The following is an 18,298-nucleotide window of genomic DNA, read 5'->3' as shown; positions in this document are numbered from 1 at the left end:
CCCTGTGGCTGTCACTGGCATCAATAATCTGGATCTCTCCTGCTTTATTTTCATGGGGACCTTTCACGGATGGGTCCTTTACTTCAGTGCATTTGTCCACAGGCTGTAGGTATCCTAATGCCAGCTCTAGTCTGATTTTTCTATTTTGTGCAGCATCACTCACATGTGCAGGAGTGGGGTTACCTGTGACGATGTGCTTAAGTTGGGGACATTCCTACAGGTAAAAGCAATGTCACCAGCTTTATTGGTGATTAGGCCCTGGAGCCGTGCATGTGTGACTGTGGTCCTAGAAAATAGTGCTCTGGGGTTTGTGACCCACTGTCTGTGACGGAGCACTGCACAGACTTCCTTGAAGTTAGATGAAAGAATGTTTCCTGGGACAGCTTCTCCAGTGAGATCTTGTTCTGAGGTTTGACATCCATAGGCTCCAACGTGGAGCGCTGCCACAAGCACCCTCCATGTGCATCAGCAGATCTGCAGCTTTGTAAGTAATCCTCTTCTGGGGGTGGAGGGAATCCTTTTTACCATCTTCTAACAGTGCTCAATAATCATCTTTAAGATGGTGAGTCTTGTCAGACCAGAGTACATTTCTCACCATTCTACCACCCTGGTCATCCACGTGACTTAAAGGTTGAGTAGTTTGTGTGGTAGCATGGTAAATTCAGGCAGTGTTGCTTATCACAGGACTCAACAGTAAGCTAAAGTGGAACTAATTCCTCTCCAGGTGGTACTGATCCCTGGCTGAAATTTCACTTGGTGACTTGCTGCTGCTTTTGAGCATTTGTGAATTAAATGAGATTGCATGGCTTTATTTAAAATGTTCAATTTTTAATCAAAGCTGGCTGCATTCTTAGAACTGTGAATGCTCTTTAAAAGCTATGGCTGGCAATTAGTAGATAAAGCACTACATTTAGCGCACAAACACTACACAGCAGAAGGAGCTTTCTCTGTCAGATAGCTGTAGAGAGTAATTTGCAAGACCCAATAATAAATGAAGTATCTTGTGCTTGCGAATGTGGCTTACTCACAGTTTATGAAGCACACGGTTTTTGTAGTAAAGGAGGGGATAAATAACTGGCATGTTTCGGTAGCACTTGACACCTGTGGGTCAAAGATTTTATATTTCCTCAGAGCATTTGCCAAACTTCCTTTTATGTAGCGTGGAGAATGGAGGAGCAGCAGCATCTTCTTTCACGGCGGTTCGCTTTTCTCTTACCTACTGCTTTACTCTTCTCCAGTTCTTGCCTTCTCAGTCCAACTTCTTCCTCTTTACTATTTCTGGTCTCTCTCCTCCTTTTTCCAAAAGTATCCTTTTCTCTCTCTCTATGTGCCACCCCCAATCTGCCTTTCCTCTGGCAGTGATGCTTCTGGGCTAAGCAGAGAGGAGATGCCATAGATTTTGCAGTGGGGAAAAACAATTGTTTTGTAAGTTCTGGTATCTGAGAGACTGGAAGAAGAAAGGGCAGAGGAGCAGCTGCCTTTGGAATTCTTGTAATCCCTTTACCACTGCCTGTTATGAAGCAATAACTCTGCTGGCCCTTGATTATACGGTAGGAAATGTGACTGCGCCAAGAGGAAACTGGACTTGCAATGCGATGGCAGTACTGACTGGCAGGGTCAGCATTGGGTAATTCTGTTTCTACACATATCATTCTCAAAATAACCTAATAATTTCTTTTTGTGGCCTGGCTTGTGCAGATTCCTCCAAGTAAAGAATATTGAAAGATAATGTTGTCCTGATATATAAACTTGCACTTAGACTGGAAATCCACCTTTCCCTGACAGTAAGTTGGTGTTTGCTTTGGCATTGGCTTCGTGTTATCATGGTGGTTGATCTGCTTCTCAATCTGGATAACCAGTGATTCTTTTCATATTCTGTCATCAGCATTAGGTTAGCAGATGAACATTTTAATTAATACCAGCACATTCACAACACCACAGAACCCTTGCATAAATCTCTTTTTTAGAGATGCACACTGTGTATTTGATGCATGCTTTCAAGATAGTTTTCTTGGAGTAAGCAGGTTACACACGCAATTCCTGTCACCTGGCGTGGAACTTCTTCATTGTGTTAAACCTTTTCAGCAGTTGTTGGAACAGAGTTGTACCTGAGATGCACTGAATTTCCTTACAGGAAATGTTGCAGGAGTTGGCGCTAGGCATTGTATTGTTTTAAATAAGAGCTCCTTCCAGAGGGCACCACGTGAGCTTCCTTCGCTACTAGTGACGAGCTGCCACAGATGGGCTCTCGTCACTGGTGTTGTGTCATCTTGCACTGAATCTCTGCCTCTCCAGCTTGCTCTATGTCTTCTAATGAGTCTTCTGTGCCAAAGAAAAAAGTTGAGCAGGAAATAAGTTCTTATAAGTTCTTTGCCTTGGCAGTCATAAGCCGTCTAACCGCCCTTATTGAAAAGGTGTGACCTTTGCTACTTGGTTTCAGTTTCACAAGGATTCCCTCATTGGTTTCTGTTTTTCCCAAATGTGGGTGTCTTACATGCAGGGGAAAAGCTGGGTTGGGGATCAGAAGATGCCACGGGTTTCCCTGCTCTTGTTCTGTTGTTTGCGCACACCTGTTTTTAAGCTATTGGAACTGTCTGGTGGAAACAGAAATTGGATACAGCATTACAAAGGTAAAAAGAAGGTGAAGTGCAGCTAGGGGTGTCAGCTGAGCTCTTTCTCAGTGTTGCTCAGCTGGTAGCAGAACTGCTCCATTTAGGATAGTGGGGGCATCTTTTCCCCACCTTGCTGTCAACTCAGTCACCCCATGGTAGGTGAATAGGTGGCATCTCTGGTCTCACCGCACCAGCCAGAGCTGTCTGCTGGGTGCAAGGATGGAGCTGGTGAAAGATGGCCCTGGTTTCACGTGAGGGTTTATCGAGCAGGAAGAGCCTGTGTGCTGGCCCCATACCTCGCTGGGAACAGTTACCAGCTGCTGACTCATACAAAACTCTGGCACTAATTAACTGCGGCTGCTGCCAGCAGGAAGAGGGGTGGGATGCGGGCAGGGCTGCGATTGGTTTGGGGCTGCGGATGCAGGGTGGGATTTGGTGCTGCTGTGCTCCCCATTACAACATCTAGAGGGGCTCTTCCTTCGAGGTGGGAACGCAGTGGCCCGGGAGGTTGGGGCTCAGCCTTGTGAGCTGGCATCCGGCATGTCTTTCATCCAGGTGGACAAGGACTCGGATTTTCCTCTCCAAAATCTCCCCTATGGGATTTTCTCCACAAGGGAGGAGGTGAGTAACAGCACACGTTGTCCTTGGGCTGTTGTAATTGTGCAGAGCTTGTGAATAGGAGGAGGAACTCCCAGCGACGTGGAATAAGGAAAACCCTTCCAGCTGGCGCAGGTTGCTGATCTGACAGCGGAGCGGCAGCTGCTGCGTTGTCATTTTGCTTCACGGAGGGCTTCTGATAACAGGCTCCTTAAAACTGTACTGAAGAACTGGAACGCATTAATGCTGCTGAGGAGCACTTTGGCTGCTGCATCCTATGGTTTTTGTGTGGTTTTGACTATTTTTCTGTTACATCTCTTTCATCCTTCGACATCACAGTTTGCACTGACACCTTTTTTGAACTCAGTTCCTTGTTTTCTTTGCGACTGGGTGCAATCACACCTTCAGCCACGTTCAATATCTATTTCCACCGTGCCGCTAACTCTGTAGCATCCAGTCCCTTTTGCACAATGTGAGCTGACAAAAGGGAAAAATGAATTGTCTCCTGCAATAACTGTGTTTGCAAGTGCCGTGTTCTGGCCTTTAGGAGCTTGCTCTCACCATTTGGGTGGGGTGGTTGCAGGAGTGTTAAAGCAGAGCACAGCGTGCACGTGTCACTTCTGTCTCTGCAGCTGCCCTGTTGCAGTTTGTCGGACGCAGCGTTGCGGCGAAGTGTTAAATGTGCCCAAACTGAAGCTGTGTCCAAAGGCTGCAGCTTGAGCCAGCTCTGTTTTGTCATCACGTAACAAAACGTGGTTCAACCTTTTCCAAAGAAGGAGCTCCCAGTTCCCGAGTGCTGAGCCCAGTTAGGCAACTGCTGACCTCAAACCTGCAGCCTCCCAGTGCTTCAGAACAGCTGTAACGGGCCCTGGAAAAGAGAGTAAGAGTGGGAAGGAGGGAGTGAAGGATGGCGAGCTGAAATTCATTATTATCTCCTGGTTGCTGCTGTCTCCGCTTATCGATACTGGTTCAAAAAAGAACTTAAACCTAAAGATTGTGTTTTCTGATCTTGTATTTTCCACGGGTAAAAACAGGATGGTTCGTTTAATCGTTTCCTAGATGCATGCGTTGTTATCTAACAAGTTTGGATTATTTTTCCACTTTCAGAGGCTGTTCACCGAAGAAAACATTTTTTGCCTTATTAAAAGGCAACATTTGATCGTATTAAAAGACAGGCAAGGATTTATAGAAATTACTTGGGGGAATAACATTTTAAAAATGGCACAGTGTCCCCATGATTTCAAGCTATTGTGGTTAATGTCGTGTACCCCAGTTACAAATTAACCTGATGTGACCTTTAGCGTGCTCTGCAGGAATGTTTGCTGAATAAATACTTCTCGCATTTGGAATCTTGTTTGGAAATTAAAGATTAAAAAATAGATTTAATAGCACAGATTTTCATTGATGGTTTTTTTTTCCCCATATTGTTAAGCTAGTTTTCCTAATGAGCGCAACCAGTTTGTCTCTATTTGCTTAAAGACATGAATAATTGAAATTTGCCTTTGAGCGCGGCAGTTTCTGAAATTCCCGTCCCGCAGTGGTGGAACTGCAGTGTGATGGTCTGTGCTGCTCTGAGCACCGTGGGCCCTTCAGGACTGCATCAAATGAATGGGGGCTTTGTTTGTCATCTGCCAGGCGAGCACACCCATGGCACTCTCCTACACGTGCAGGCAGCTCTCCTCACAGTCAGGATCTGTGTTCACAAATTGCTGTGGCATTAGACTCTGTCCTCATGGATGCAGCTCCCTGTGATCACTGCCTTCCCTCATGTACTCTTTGGAGGATTTTTGGGTACAAACGTAAACTTTCTTCTCTTCCCCTCGCTCTCACCGCTTTGCAGCCTCGGCACAGGATTGGGGTAGCGATTGGAGACCAAATTTTGGATCTCAGTGTCATCAAGCATCTGTTTAATGGACCGGCTCTTGCCAAACACCAGCACGTCTTTGAGCAGGTATTCATCTCAGAGTCTGTAGTTTGAATTTCTGCATGCTCTTAGATGTATGCATGAGAGTTATTAGCAATGAGCGATGAGATGTAGACACCAAACTGGGAATGCTGATTTTCATGCAGCACTGAAGCTCTCTGTTGGTCTGGTTTTAGCCTGGTGTAATTGCAAAGTAGAAACAGAGAGAAGTAATGCCGCCCAAGTTTTCGGTGGCATGGAGGAGTGAAAGAGACAAATCCAGAATGAGCAAAGTATCACCTTAAGGCCTTTTCCATTGAAGTGGTTAGTGCAGTGCAGAGCAGTGCTAGCAGCTTTCCTCAGGAAACTTTGGATTTGGATCTAAAGCAGGAACAGAAACGCAAGTCTCCATGCTGAGGGCAATATGGAGTGGTCTTGAATGGAGCACCAAGATCACTTAGTCCAGCCATCAGCCCATGCCTGTGACTGCTCTAAATGACTACTGTAAACCACATCCCCACAGTTCTTGAGCACCTCCAGGGACAGTGACTCCGCCACCTCCCTGGGCAGCCTGTGCCGGTACATCACCGCTCTTTCTGAGAAGAGATTTTTCCTATAATCCAACCCATCTCTGTGGCAGGGCCCAAATTTGTGGCATCACATGGGGAACATGGTCCAGCACCACTGGCTGTGCTCTGCTTAGAGGCAGAGCCTGTGGCTATGGGGATGCAGTGGGGACATCTGGGGCCCTGGATGTTTTTGTGAAGCAATACTCAGTCTCTTATCTATTGCCCTCCAGCCCACCCTCAATGCCTTCATGGGGCTCGGCCCCATGGCCTGGAGGGAAGCCCGGGCCCTGCTGCAGTCACTGCTGTCAGCCACGGAGCCAACGCTGAGGGACAACGTCGGCCTGCGGAAACGGTGAGCCAGCCCGGGCCTGAGGCTGCCGCCCACCATCCATGTGGGATCCCACTGCCCTTTGGGCCTGATGACAGCTTCCCACTCCTTGCTGTGCCTCTGGTTAATCACTTCACTGCCTGCAAATAGAACCATAGAACCGTTTGAGCTGGAAAGGTCCCTTAAAGGCCATCTGGACCAACTCCCCTGCACTGAACAGGGACACCTACAGCTGATCAGGTGCTCAGAGCTCCCAGGCCTGTGGGGACACCTGGAGCTCCACACACACCAACCACAGCCTCCACAAGGGGAGGTGGCTGTGAGGCCTCCTGCCTGTCCCTGCCCCTATCCAGCAGCACCCTTGTTTTTATTTCAGCTAGAAAGGAATCACTGCAAGGCTTTGCAAAATAAAATAAGGATGGAGCTGCTTCAGAGAGATGTTCAGTCCCTTATGTGCTTGTAAACCACTTCAGGGTTAAAGCCACAACTATTGACAGCTGAAGTCTTTGTCTTTTATTTCAGGGCATTTGTACCTCAGGCTTCTGCTACCATGCACCTGCCAGCACACATTGGTAAGCTTTGTGGGTTGCCGGCTGCTCAGAGCCGCACTTGGCTCCTGCTTAAAGGAGCTGCTTTATTTCCAGGTTGTTCAGACTTATAGTAGCTGTGACAGGGAGTGGGCTTTGTAGGAACCAGAAGTAGCTCACTGTATGCAATGAATGGTAGGTGCTGTCTGCAGTGCAAGAATAAAAGCCCGGGGAAGCTCAATATCAGCCAGAAAATTCCTGGATGTGGTTTAACTCAGGGTTGTCCTGTGCCATGAAGTCCTTGTCATCAGATTTGCAACACCAAAGGCCTTTGTGACTGTGATCCTCATAGACCTTGCTCTTCTAGACCCATCCCCGTCTTTGCTGTCCTCCTTTGGATGCTCTGATGGTTTTATGTCCTTCTCATATTATGGCACCCAAAGCGATGCACAGCATGAGATGTTCACTTGGCTGCAGCTGGGCTTCCAATCCAACATCTCCCAGCAGAGGGCAGCAGCAGCCCGCCCGCTCCGGTAGGGCCTCCTCTCATGCAGCCTCGTAGCAACAATTCCAAGCGCCGCTGAGCGCCTCTGCATCCCTCCCCGCTTCCCTCGCCGTTCTTTTCGTCAGCTTTAGCCTCGGCACACGAGGGGCTTTCCCACTTCTGCTCCATGTCCTGTGTGTTTCTGTCCATGCAGGAGATTACACTGACTTCTACTCGTCACGACAGCATGCCACCAATGTTGGGATCATGTTCCGGGGGAAGGAGAACGCTCTGATGCCCAACTGGTGGGTTGTGATGGTGGCTGTATTGCATGCTCACCCTTAGGTACACATATACATTTTTAAATGTCGAGGTAGTCCTTCAGCAAAACACTGATTTCAGTTCACACTGGACGGATGAGCAGCTGTGCTGCCAAGAGCTTGAGAAAACAGCCCCAAACCCCATTTTCCCCAGCCTGTGCTGGTGCAGCTGCACCAACCACAATGAACCTCTGGTTCAAAGGCAGATTTATCTAAGAAACCATGTTCTGCCAGTTGTGTTCTGGGTTTAAGCTCCAAGGAATTAAGCAGAGCAGTGGCACAGGAGTGCATTAGCACAGCTATGTGGCTGCGGGTGCGTAGTTTGTACATGTCTGTATCAGAGCAAGGAAGGTACAACTGTTTTTGACCATCTGTGCAGAGCTCAGTCCTCAAACCTTGCATCCTGTGCAGCCTTTGCCCTGTGAAGCCGCTCTGGGTGCTGTGCTCCCTGATCTAACCCACACTCTGTGATGCCCTTTCCCAAGGCTGCACCTACCTGTTGGGTATCATGGCCGGGCGTCTTCCGTCGTGGTGTCCGGGACACCCATCCGGAGACCTGTGGGGCAAACGAGACCTGACAATGGTGAGTCCATGGCAAGCTCTACATGTGGCTCTTTACTCATTTTTTAACTATCATTTTCCCTGCACATCGCAGTGTTGAGTCTGTGATGCTCTGGCTAGGGTTGGGGCAGGGCAACGGGAAGCCCAGGGCTAAAACCATCTTGTGTTTGCATGCCAGGCAGCATTGGATGCTTTGTTTCTTATGCATGGTGTTTTCATTGCTCTCTCCGCTTCTCTCCCATAAAATACTCTTTTTTTATACCTGCAGATAAACCTCCAGTGTTTGGTGCTTGCAAGCGTCTCGATATCGAGTTAGAAATGGTAAGATGGGCTTTCTTCCTTGCCACTTTAAGAGAGAAACATTAAAAAGAGGGAAGAAAAGGTTGGATCAGCTTCTTCTAAAATGCATATCACATGGCCCACTTAGTTGTGTTTTAGATCATCCACTGTTTTTTCTAATACAGCTTTCAGGCTGGAAACAACTTGTCTGGCCAGACCCGAGCAATGTGGAAGTAAGCACGTGGCAGGTTCTTCTAACAGGCAACACAGCCTGCTCTGTGGCCAGCAGTTCCCATTGCTGGATGTGGGGGTTTTGGAGGCCCAGACAGGCTGTGCAAGAGCAAGGGAAGCTGGAATTCCTGCAAGTGCAACACAAGCACTTCATCCTGGCTAGAAAGAGAAAACCTGTGCTGTGGGTTTTGTAATGAAACATCTCTGGAAGGTGCATCTTCTTGAGGCTTAGCCTGGTCCCAAAGGATAGAGCTTTCTAGGGTTGCTCATTGTGATTTATATGACCCCTATTGTTTTATATGGGAGTAAGAGAGATGCTAGGTCATGGTAGACACTAAGCGGGGACCCCTCTGCCCCCCACCACCTCCTCTCTTTGTAGTCTCCCACCAAGCTAAGCAACAACTTTAATTCTCTTTTGTCTTCACAACCCATGGAAAATATGAGTGGCTAATGGTCTGAGTTATTTTGCATCTGATTTGAAAACAAAGGGACTAATTTTGCTCCTGTGTTTTGATACAGTCCTGCCTTTCGTTAATGACTGTCTCTTGGAAACATAAGACTCCTAAGAATTTCAAAGCTGATAGTCCTGAGGAGGGGAAGAAAGAGGGAGTAGGCCGTGTTCCTTGTCTAATTAGTACAGGAAGTGATGCAATAATCATATCTTGGCCAACCTCATTTGCTCTCAGATGTAATCCTCTGTGTGGTAAAGATTTCCGCCTTCAGAAACTTAACCAACACTTTGACTTTCAACTTCAGGCATTCTTTGTAGGACCTGGCAACAAGCACGGGGAGCCGATCCCAGTCAGCAGAGCCCACGAGCACATCTTTGGGATGGTCCTCATGAATGACTGGAGTGGTAACCAGCACCCTGGGCGGGGTCAGAGCGTTACGGGGTGCCCTAGAGATAGATAAATGATGTGTTTTAAAAGCATGTTCATGGGCATTGAAACTACTGGGCATGGTTGAAAGGGATCAAAATGAAATACTACCTGCATTTCTTAGGCTCTTTCTAAACCCATCTTTGATCAATCAGTAGAACCAGTGACTGCTGCCTAATGAAGATTGATTTACTTATGGAAGAGCTAATATCCATCTAACAGGGATCGAGCAGCACTAAGGATGGTGATCTCAACAGAGGATTGATTTCAATGTCAGGATTAGGGAAAGAATTTGGCAATCACAAATCCCTCTGTGTGTGCAGAGATTTAAGCAGACAAAAGCATTGTTATTGAGGTGAAATGGGTCCACTAAGTGGTGCAGACCCCTGGCTGGGTGTCACAGTTTAACTGAACTGAGGAGGAAAATATGGCTATCTGAGGGTGACCTGGCTTCCTTTAATCATCCCTGACTGCTAAATCTAGCCAGTCTGAGAAATTTGGTTTGAGAAAGGGATCGAATTAAACCAGGATTTGGGCACAATGACTGTAAATTGGTAGTGATAATGTTTCCAAGTCCACACAGCTGGTTCTGTAGCTGTCCAGAGATCTTCCACCAGTGTGAAGGCTGCACAACTCCTAGTGTGTTTAATGGCATTACTTTCAATTTTCCCTTCCTAGCCCGTGACATCCAGAAATGGGAATATGTTCCTCTGGGCCCATTCCTGAGCAAGAGCTTTGGCACAACCATCTCCCCTTGGGTCGTCACCATGGAAGCTCTCATGCCATTCCTGCTGCCAAACCCTGTCCAGGTCAGCAAGAGAAAAAGGCTTGAAAACTTGAACAGTTTATAAGTGTGATCCTGCTTCAAAGACATGAAGAAAGTTTGAGCCCTTGGAATACAAACGCTGACTGATGTGGCACAACCATGTGGTGCCTGCCATCCTGCCTACTCAAGCAGGGCACAAATATAATCTCCTCCAAAACATCTTGAAAATGGACTGATCACTGAGCTGCTAGGTGGTGTTTGGTAGTGCTTAGCATCCAGAAAGCAGGAGAGGGAGAGGGGATTCATGCCAAAGCACTTTGTTCAAGCATCTGCGATATGTAGAATTGTAGTTAAAATGGAAAAAGATAATGAAGTTCTTACAGAGAATTTAGCACCTTCTCAGTGCAGGCACAGAGCAGAGGTGTGCTTGCACTGTATTAGTTTTGGATTAACGTCCATGCCAAAGTGATGGAGAGGGCTTTTGGAGCCCAAGTGCAAAAAAGGGAATCTGAATCTGTGGGATATCACATCTGCTCAGAAAGATCCTTAAAAGCATGTGCACGAGAGCAAGAAAAGCAATAATCTGAACAGTAATAATGGTAAAGTAAATGGAGTGTGCAGCACAGCCTGCATAAACAAGAACTCACTGGGATGGTGCATGGAATTTTTTCCTTTTTGCTTGTGCAAACTGTCACACCTTTTATATGATTTTAGGATCCCAAGCCACTGCCTTACCTTCGGGATGAAGAACCCTACACTTTTGACATCAATCTCTTTGTTGCGATAAAAGGTATGGCAATGCTGAGCGAGTCGTAAAGCTGAAATCACAAGTTAAGGACTGTAGAACCCCTCATGTACATGAGACAATTTGCTCTTGGCTCTGCATTCCTCCTTTCTTGCAAAGCTCTTCACGCTCCCTGTTGGCCATGCAGTGGTGCTCCCAGGAGGGAATGCAGCCCACCTGGGGCTTGCAGATGATCAGCTTGTGATGAGGAGTCCCTGTAATGAGGAGGAGCAGAAGTCCATGACTGCCAGATGTTAGCCCAGCACAGAGCCCAGCTAATGGCCTTGCTGAGCAGAAGGTCCAGTTGTTGCTCATATTGTTGCTCATACAGTAAAGGAAATGATCAGAATTGGGTAGCTTGATGTTACCCTGGTGCCATCCACACATTTGTTTTCTGGCCTTCTTAAGGGAATGGAAAATGTTATTGCTGTTTTGCTGCTAGGGACTGTAATGATAAAAGGAGTCATCCATCTATAAAATTAAAAGACTCCAACATCATTCATCCAACACAAATTAGTTGTTTCCCCATTTCTTGTTTTTTATTTTCTGCAGGAGAAGGAATGAGCATGCCAACTACTATATGCAAATCCAATTTCAAGGTAAGACTTCAGCCTCTTTCATTTGCTTGAAATCCTGCTGATGCCATCAGCTCTGCTCTTTGGCAGCTACAAACACTGATTTTTTCATTAGTCAAAGATCAGGTCAGGTTTGGGTAAGGTTCATAGAATAACCTGAGTTGGAAGGGACCCAAAGGATCATTGAATCCATCTCCTGACCAGCTCCACACAGGACCACCCAAAAATCAGACCATAAGCAGACAGAGGGAGACAAGTGTATGGTGGTGACAGCTCTTCCTTCCATCAGAATGGAAACTCCCAAGCACTAAACAAGAGAGCAACTCTTCCTTCTGCGCAGCTTTGGATTCAGGCAACGGGGCTCTTGCTGTGCCATGGTGGAAGACAGCCTTGCAGTCACAGCTGGTGCTTCTCTCGGGGACACCTGTGAACCCAGGCCTGCCCTGGTGCAGTTTGTGGGTTGGTGGACCAGCTGCAGCTCTTCAGTCCACTTTGTGTTCATGTTTGGCTCTGTGCATCTATAGCAATTACCCTAATCAGTAAATCAGCAGTCAGCACAGCAGCAATGAGGAGATTTTTCTATAAGCTTGCTAGAATACTGGACCTGATCGTGGATCCTGGGCTAGCAGTGCTGGCCTTAAAGAGGAAGAAGGGGATAAATGGTGTCTCACTGAAAGAGGAGGAATGCAAAGGGATTAAGTTATGTGTTATAGTCCGAGTTTATATGCATGCAACAGCTCCTGATCATCATTTAGAAAGTCATCATTTAGAAAGATCAGCCAGGTCACAGTAACTAGTAGAAATGCAGCTGTGGGCATTACTTTTAGGCTGCTGAAGGTTCCTGATTAAATAAGGAAACTTCTTTAGGGACCATCTGACCAGCATCATCCAGAGAATGCGATACCTTCTGCATAGGCATGTGAGAAAGGTTTGTCCTTTGTCGCTTCAGCCTTGTCCTCCTCCTCCTTCCTGCAGCACATGTACTGGACCATGAAGCAGCAACTGGCGCATCACTCGATCAATGGGTGCAACCTCCGGCCTGGAGACCTCCTGGCATCGGGAACCATCAGTGGGCCCGTGAGTGTTCAAGTGCCGATAGCACCGGTAACTGCTCAGCAGTCCAGAACCTGCTGAGCAGGGCTTTGGGCCAAAGTCTTCTTTGATTTGAGCAGCCATGAAGATACTTCCCCAAGCACCTCGGACTGATGCTTTTGTAGCCCCAAAATCATACTGAGAGGTGTTATTACAGGGACATGGGTTAGTGGGCATGGTGGTGATGGGCTGGGCTAGATGATCCTAGTGGCCTTTTCAACCTTAATGATTCCCTGATTCCACAATTAATTGTCAGGGAGGTTTCTTTGGTGTTTTTGTTGTTTTATTCCCTTCCATGTTCCTTTCCCTAATAACAACCATACTCCAGATGCAAATTTCTGTGCACAAGCATCCATACAATCCCATTTTTGCTCTGTGAAAAGCCAGCTTGCTTTTAAATTATTTTTGAGAACAGTATAAAAGGGGCATTGGTACAACTTGTAGATGTTTTAAAATACTACATCTACAGACCTAACTTCGTCAGCTGTTATTCTTGTGCAGACAGTGGTTGCAGTGTCTGGGTAAAGTACTGGCACTTGCTGAAACATCAAATATAATCACTCTTCATGTGCTGTCTTTCAGACAGCTTCAGGGTAAGCAGTTTCCAAGCAGGGATACCTATCCTTCCATTCTCCAACCCATTGCGCTGCAGATTGACATTGATGATTTACAAACCTTTGCCAGCTTTGTTCTTCTGAAGAACAAAACATAAATAAAACTGAGCAATGTGGTTACATGAAAGCATGGATTTTCAGGAGTGCCCTAGATTTGTTTCCATGCTTTCTGTAGCTGCCTCAAGAGGCTTTTAAAGGGTTTAGGACTGTTTTAAACACACCAGGTGAAGCCATGACTGCTTACAGCAAGCAAGGAATTGGAATGCAAAGGCAAGACAGTATTACCAATGAATCAAATCAACAGCAAAACTCTGTTCTATGTGTTAATCTATTTGTGAATCTACTTCCAGCCACAAGTAGCTTATCAGTAGGACTGTTACTAAAGAGCCATTCATTTGTTGATAACTTTTGCTACAGGAGCCTGAGAGCTTCGGCTCCATGCTGGAGCTTTCTTGGAATGGGACAAAAGAAATTCCTCTTGGCCATGGACAGTCTCGTAAATTCCTGCAGGATGGAGATGAAGTCATTATAACAGGTAATGGCTGAGAAAATGCTCTTACGCTGGACCTAGGAGGTGTTTCCAGGGGTTGGTGACAGCCTGCTGAGGACACTGGCTGTGCTGTGCATGCCTGCGTGCAGCCCCAGCACGCAGTTTCCATTCCTCTGAAAGGGCTGTGCTTGAGAGCTCTTTCATGCTGGGCTGTGGTTTAAATTGTTATCTTGAGAAACAAAGGGTTTTATGAACTAAAATCTAGCATGGTATTTTGTGATCCTGCTCCCACTCCTACTTCTTTTTAATCCAAAGTCCAGTGCAAAACAAATCAATTTCTCTTCTCATCTTGTCAACCTCTTTATGGCTTTGAGGTGGCAAACATTTGGCAAGGACAGTCATGTGGAATGTTTCATTCCAAAGTCTTGCTGAATTATTAGAGAATAGCTGATGGGATTTTGTGCATCAGCAACTACCTCTCTGAGACCCATCCAGCACCATGCTTGGATCTAAAGGGATGAGAAAACACTTACTCGTGTGATTTAGGCCAGAGAAAATGTGAGAGACTAATGTCTATGCAGTGACTTGAAGGACATGAACGTGTGATGCTGTGTATGTATTCCCAAGTCTTTGCCTGCTTAATTCATCCCACATGGTAATAAGAATAGACAGGATTTGTCAATAGGAGTGTTAGCATGGGCCTGAATCTCCCTTAGTGCTGATGTTTGTGAGAGCATGGGCTGCTTTGCCTTCCTTCTGCACTACAAAGCATTTCCTTCCCACCCCTTACTGTCTTCATTTAAACTTTTCCTGGCCTCAGTTACCAACACTAAGCCTTGCAGGAAGGTGCAGTGGGCAAAAACAACAAAAAGACTGTGGCATGTGCTAGCAAGCTACAGCTGCCTGGTCTAGTTAATTCATTTAAAGCCAAAGGTCTGTTACTGAGCTGTGCCTCTACCACAGAAGCATTCAGCTGGAGAAAACCCAACACAGTAGAGCACAAGGGCATCTAAGCCAAACGTGAGGCTGAAGGTAGGCAGGACGCTTGCTGGAGCAGCATTTGTGGCCGTGCTAAAATGGATGAGCTGACAAAATCCAGCATGCACTAATGCATGTCACGCAGTCCTGAGCACCTCTCTCTGACACAGTTGGCGTGAGCACAAAGAGGGTTTGCATATAGGAATGGCCACGGATCTTGCCCATCATATAAGTTGTGTATACACACTTCAGCCATATTCAGTGTGCAGATATCTGATGCTGCTCCCCATTGCCCTCCAGAGGTGCAGGTCTCTCTCGTTAACTATGACAGCAACCCTACATTAGATTTACTCAAAATTATTTTGAATCCTGAATGTCTTTCGACATGATGATTGACATGATTGCTGTTATCCTGGATGAAGGCAATGCTGTCCCAGGAGGACCACCTCATGTCAAACAGCAGCAGTTCATGGTGGGGGTGATCCAGGCACCACGGCATCCACAAGATGCTGGGACAGCTTGGGACATGCTGCTATTTAATGATGTGTGAGCCCACCCCAACCTCTTCCTCCCACTGGCCCACCTGAGAGCAGGGACTGGGCATCACACTTGGCTCTGTTTGCATTCCCCTCGGCTTCTCAAAGGCAGCTGGTTTGTATCACATGCAGGGCAAATGATGTATTCCACTGTTTTAGGAAAATCCATCTCTCACTGTGGAATCGGCACAGCATATGCTGCTTGTGTCCTTCCTTTAAACAGCCACTGCAGGTGGAGGGCTGCAGAGGGTCCCTCTTCCCAGAATTACCTCCACATGGGCTGGGAGCCCCTTGCTGTGCCCCTTGCCCTGTCCTGTACTGATGAGAGATGTCTTTATAATCAAGAATAATTTGATATTTTGAGTTAGATGCTGAATTTCTCATGGAATGATGCTGCTTAATTTAGAACCCGTAGTTTGGGGGGTTTTAATGACCATCTCTCTGTCTGTAGGAACCCACATACCCCGAGCATAGTCCTCATGCTGCAGAGAGACAATCCAGGTTTATGTTAGTACTGGCAGGCCATGGCCAGCAGTAGATCAGCTTCTATTGATGATGATGGAGTTGGATCTGACTGCAGGAATATTGCACATCTTGTTTGTTATTTGATCATATTCCCCAAACTTGCATATTGCTATGTTTCACAAATATTCCTGGCCTATTTGAACTTTTTTCCCCCCCACTGCATTTCAAAGATGTTTATTTATCAGTCAGATTTCAAGGCTACTGTACTCTTAACCCCCTTTACACACAATCTTAAATGTAGCAGCATCTGAATCAGGAGCTGTCCCAAGTCACAGCCCCACGGTGAGGAGGGATGGTGCAGAAGGAAGATCAGACCCAGGTTCTGCATGTAGTGGGGTGGGCATCAGCCTCTGCTCCCAGGTAAAAGCAAGAAGTTGAATGGCCGTAAGTTGCACCAGGGGAGGTTCAGGTTGGGTGTTAGGAAACATTTCTTCCCTGAAAGAGTGGTGAGATATCGGCACAGGCTGCCCAGGGAGGTGGTGGGGTCACCGTCCCTGGAGGTGCTCAAGACACATGGAGAGGGGACATGGTCAATGGGCATAGCGGGGGTGGGTTGATGTTTGGATGATCTCAGTGGTTTTCTCCAGCCTCTATGATTCTATGACTTTTCCTGATGTCTGACAAGAGGGACCAAACCACAAAGCCTCACCGTGCTCATGAGTTGGGATCCAACTTCTAAAATGTTTGTGTGTTTGTGCATCTAAAAAGTAATGGAAATATCCTTGCCATAGGATAGCCTCATCACAATATCTTGACATGCCCAGGCTCGGGCACACGCATCTCAAATATCCACATGAAGATAATTCTGCTCATTCATGGTAGAACCCCACTGTCCTCACAGTACAACCTGTCTCCTGTTTTCTGCCCCCAGGTTACTGCCAAGGCAGCGGCTACCGCGTGGGCTTTGGCCAATGCTCAGGAAAAATCCTCCCAGCTGTGCTGGGTCCATGATGTTTGCAGGAAGGGGACATCCAGGAGGAGGAGTAAAAGAAGGAGGAAGATAAGGGAAAGCAGAAGGAGGACCTCTCCCCCACCTCTAATAGCTGTGCTACAGAACTCAGATTTATTATTTTTATATGAGTGATTGGAATCCTACTGTTTTTAATTATCAATAAATATCTTCAAGATGAATGTGGCTCTCTGGTGCAATAAGAAAAGTTTTTCTACCCTAGCTTAAAGTTCTCAGAATGAGAATAGGGTGATTTAAATAGAAAGCTCTCTTCTATATTAATATTTTTATCACAGCTATAAAAAGGTCTTCAAGTAAACTGAAATATTCACTGGATTGGTGATACCAGCAGAGCTTGAATCCTCACTTCTTTTTTTTTCCCAGTGTTCATCTTCTGGAGGTAAAATCCCGAAGGTGGATGTGAAAACCTGTGGGCCATTTGAGGCCCTAAACCAGCACACAACAACACAACTTGTGAACATGATGGTCAGTGCAACTGAAAGCAAATCAACAGGGCGCCTAAGGAGCAGCCTTTTAAAAAGGGTAGAAACAGAAATTGCGCTGTACCAAAGGCTGTACCAAAGGGAGGGTGGCAGCCCCAGCATGGTGACTGCCACTTCATCCCCTGTCAGGAAACAGCAGGGGCCCGGGTGCTGGCAGCTCCTTGCAGCAGGCAGTGAGCAATGTGCATGGCACTGTTCTCATGTGTAAAGGGCATCTGCCACTGTCCCACCACCTACAAATCAATTTAACGCCATGGCCCGGAGCCAAATCACATCAATTAGAGGATATCACTGACTGAAGGAGCGGATAATGAACTGTGGTATGGTGCAAGGGAATCTTGCCAAATATCTGCTCTGTCCTCCAAGCGAAGGGGCTGATGGGTCTGTGGGTTTCGTGCAAGGACAGCAGTCCCAGGGCTGCAGCTGCGTCCCCAGAGCCAGGAGCCCCTCGTGCTGGGGCTTGGGGGCAGCAGGAGGGCTGGCTATGAGGTCTGCTTGAGTCCAAAATCCTGACTTGTGGAGCTGCTTGTAGGAGAGGGTCTGGGTGCACCCACCTCCAAACCCAGGTGTCAGGCCACGCTGATATTTAATGTCATCCTGAGGGAGCACGCCGTGTGACCCCTTGGCCAGGCAGGAGAGAAGAGTGAATTTGGAATGAAGATTAATGACCAAATGTGACAGTGCATAAATCATTGCTAACGGGGCATGCTTGCTGAAATGGGCTCTCTCCCAGGCAGCCACAGCGTGCAACAATAATAGTCCCTTTCAAGAACAATGCTGGGAGGATCATCCCCAAATCAATTTAAATTTTTAGCTTAAGACATTCCACTGTTACCAGAAAGGATGACCTGGGCAGGAAAACAGTGGCTCCTTGTTTATTAAAAAAAAAAGCAATTTTTTTCTTCAGGCTCTGGTGGATGCTCTGAATTGAGCTAATAGACAGATACTTATTTTAATGCACTCTGACTCGGTTGTCAAATGACCTTGAAGGACAACTACAAGTTGACATATTCCCTCTTGGATTTGGAAATAACTCATGTGGTCCTTGATGCTAAAGCTGTAGCGGCTTTACCCACATTATGTCTTCCCATGATGCCACCGTCCCATGGAAGCACGGCGGGGTTTGGTATGCTGGAAGGAAGGCTGGTTTTCTGAAATACCCAGGAAAAATCTCTACTGACAAGAGCTGATGGAAGT

At 46.8% G+C, this 18,298-nt stretch overlaps 1 protein-coding gene across 2 annotated transcripts; it reads left to right on the top strand.

The window, feature by feature from the left end:
- Positions 96-16,769, top strand: FAH (fumarylacetoacetate hydrolase). Of its 2 annotated transcripts, XM_021407246.1 has the most exons (14): positions 96-3,233; positions 5,050-5,160; positions 5,912-6,033; positions 6,532-6,581; positions 7,235-7,325; positions 7,826-7,923; positions 8,170-8,222; positions 9,168-9,267; positions 9,968-10,098; positions 10,770-10,845; positions 11,392-11,438; positions 12,390-12,491; positions 13,538-13,655; positions 16,521-16,769. In XM_021407246.1, the coding sequence occupies exons 1-14, from the start codon at positions 3,153-3,155 to the stop codon at positions 16,598-16,600; spliced, it is 1,260 nt and encodes a 419-aa protein (XP_021262921.1). In that variant the 5' UTR covers positions 96-3,152; the 3' UTR covers positions 16,601-16,769. The 2 variants fall into 2 exon arrangements, with proteins under 2 accessions (XP_021262921.1, XP_021262920.1); XM_021407245.1 differs by lacking the exon at positions 96-3,233 and having other exon boundaries at positions 4,607-5,160.

This window comes from Numida meleagris, chromosome 9 (genome assembly GCF_002078875.1).
Source record: "Numida meleagris isolate 19003 breed g44 Domestic line chromosome 9, NumMel1.0, whole genome shotgun sequence".
Classification (NCBI taxonomy): domain Eukaryota; kingdom Metazoa; phylum Chordata; class Aves; order Galliformes; family Numididae; genus Numida; species Numida meleagris.
This window is presented reverse-complemented; position numbering and strand designations above follow the sequence as displayed.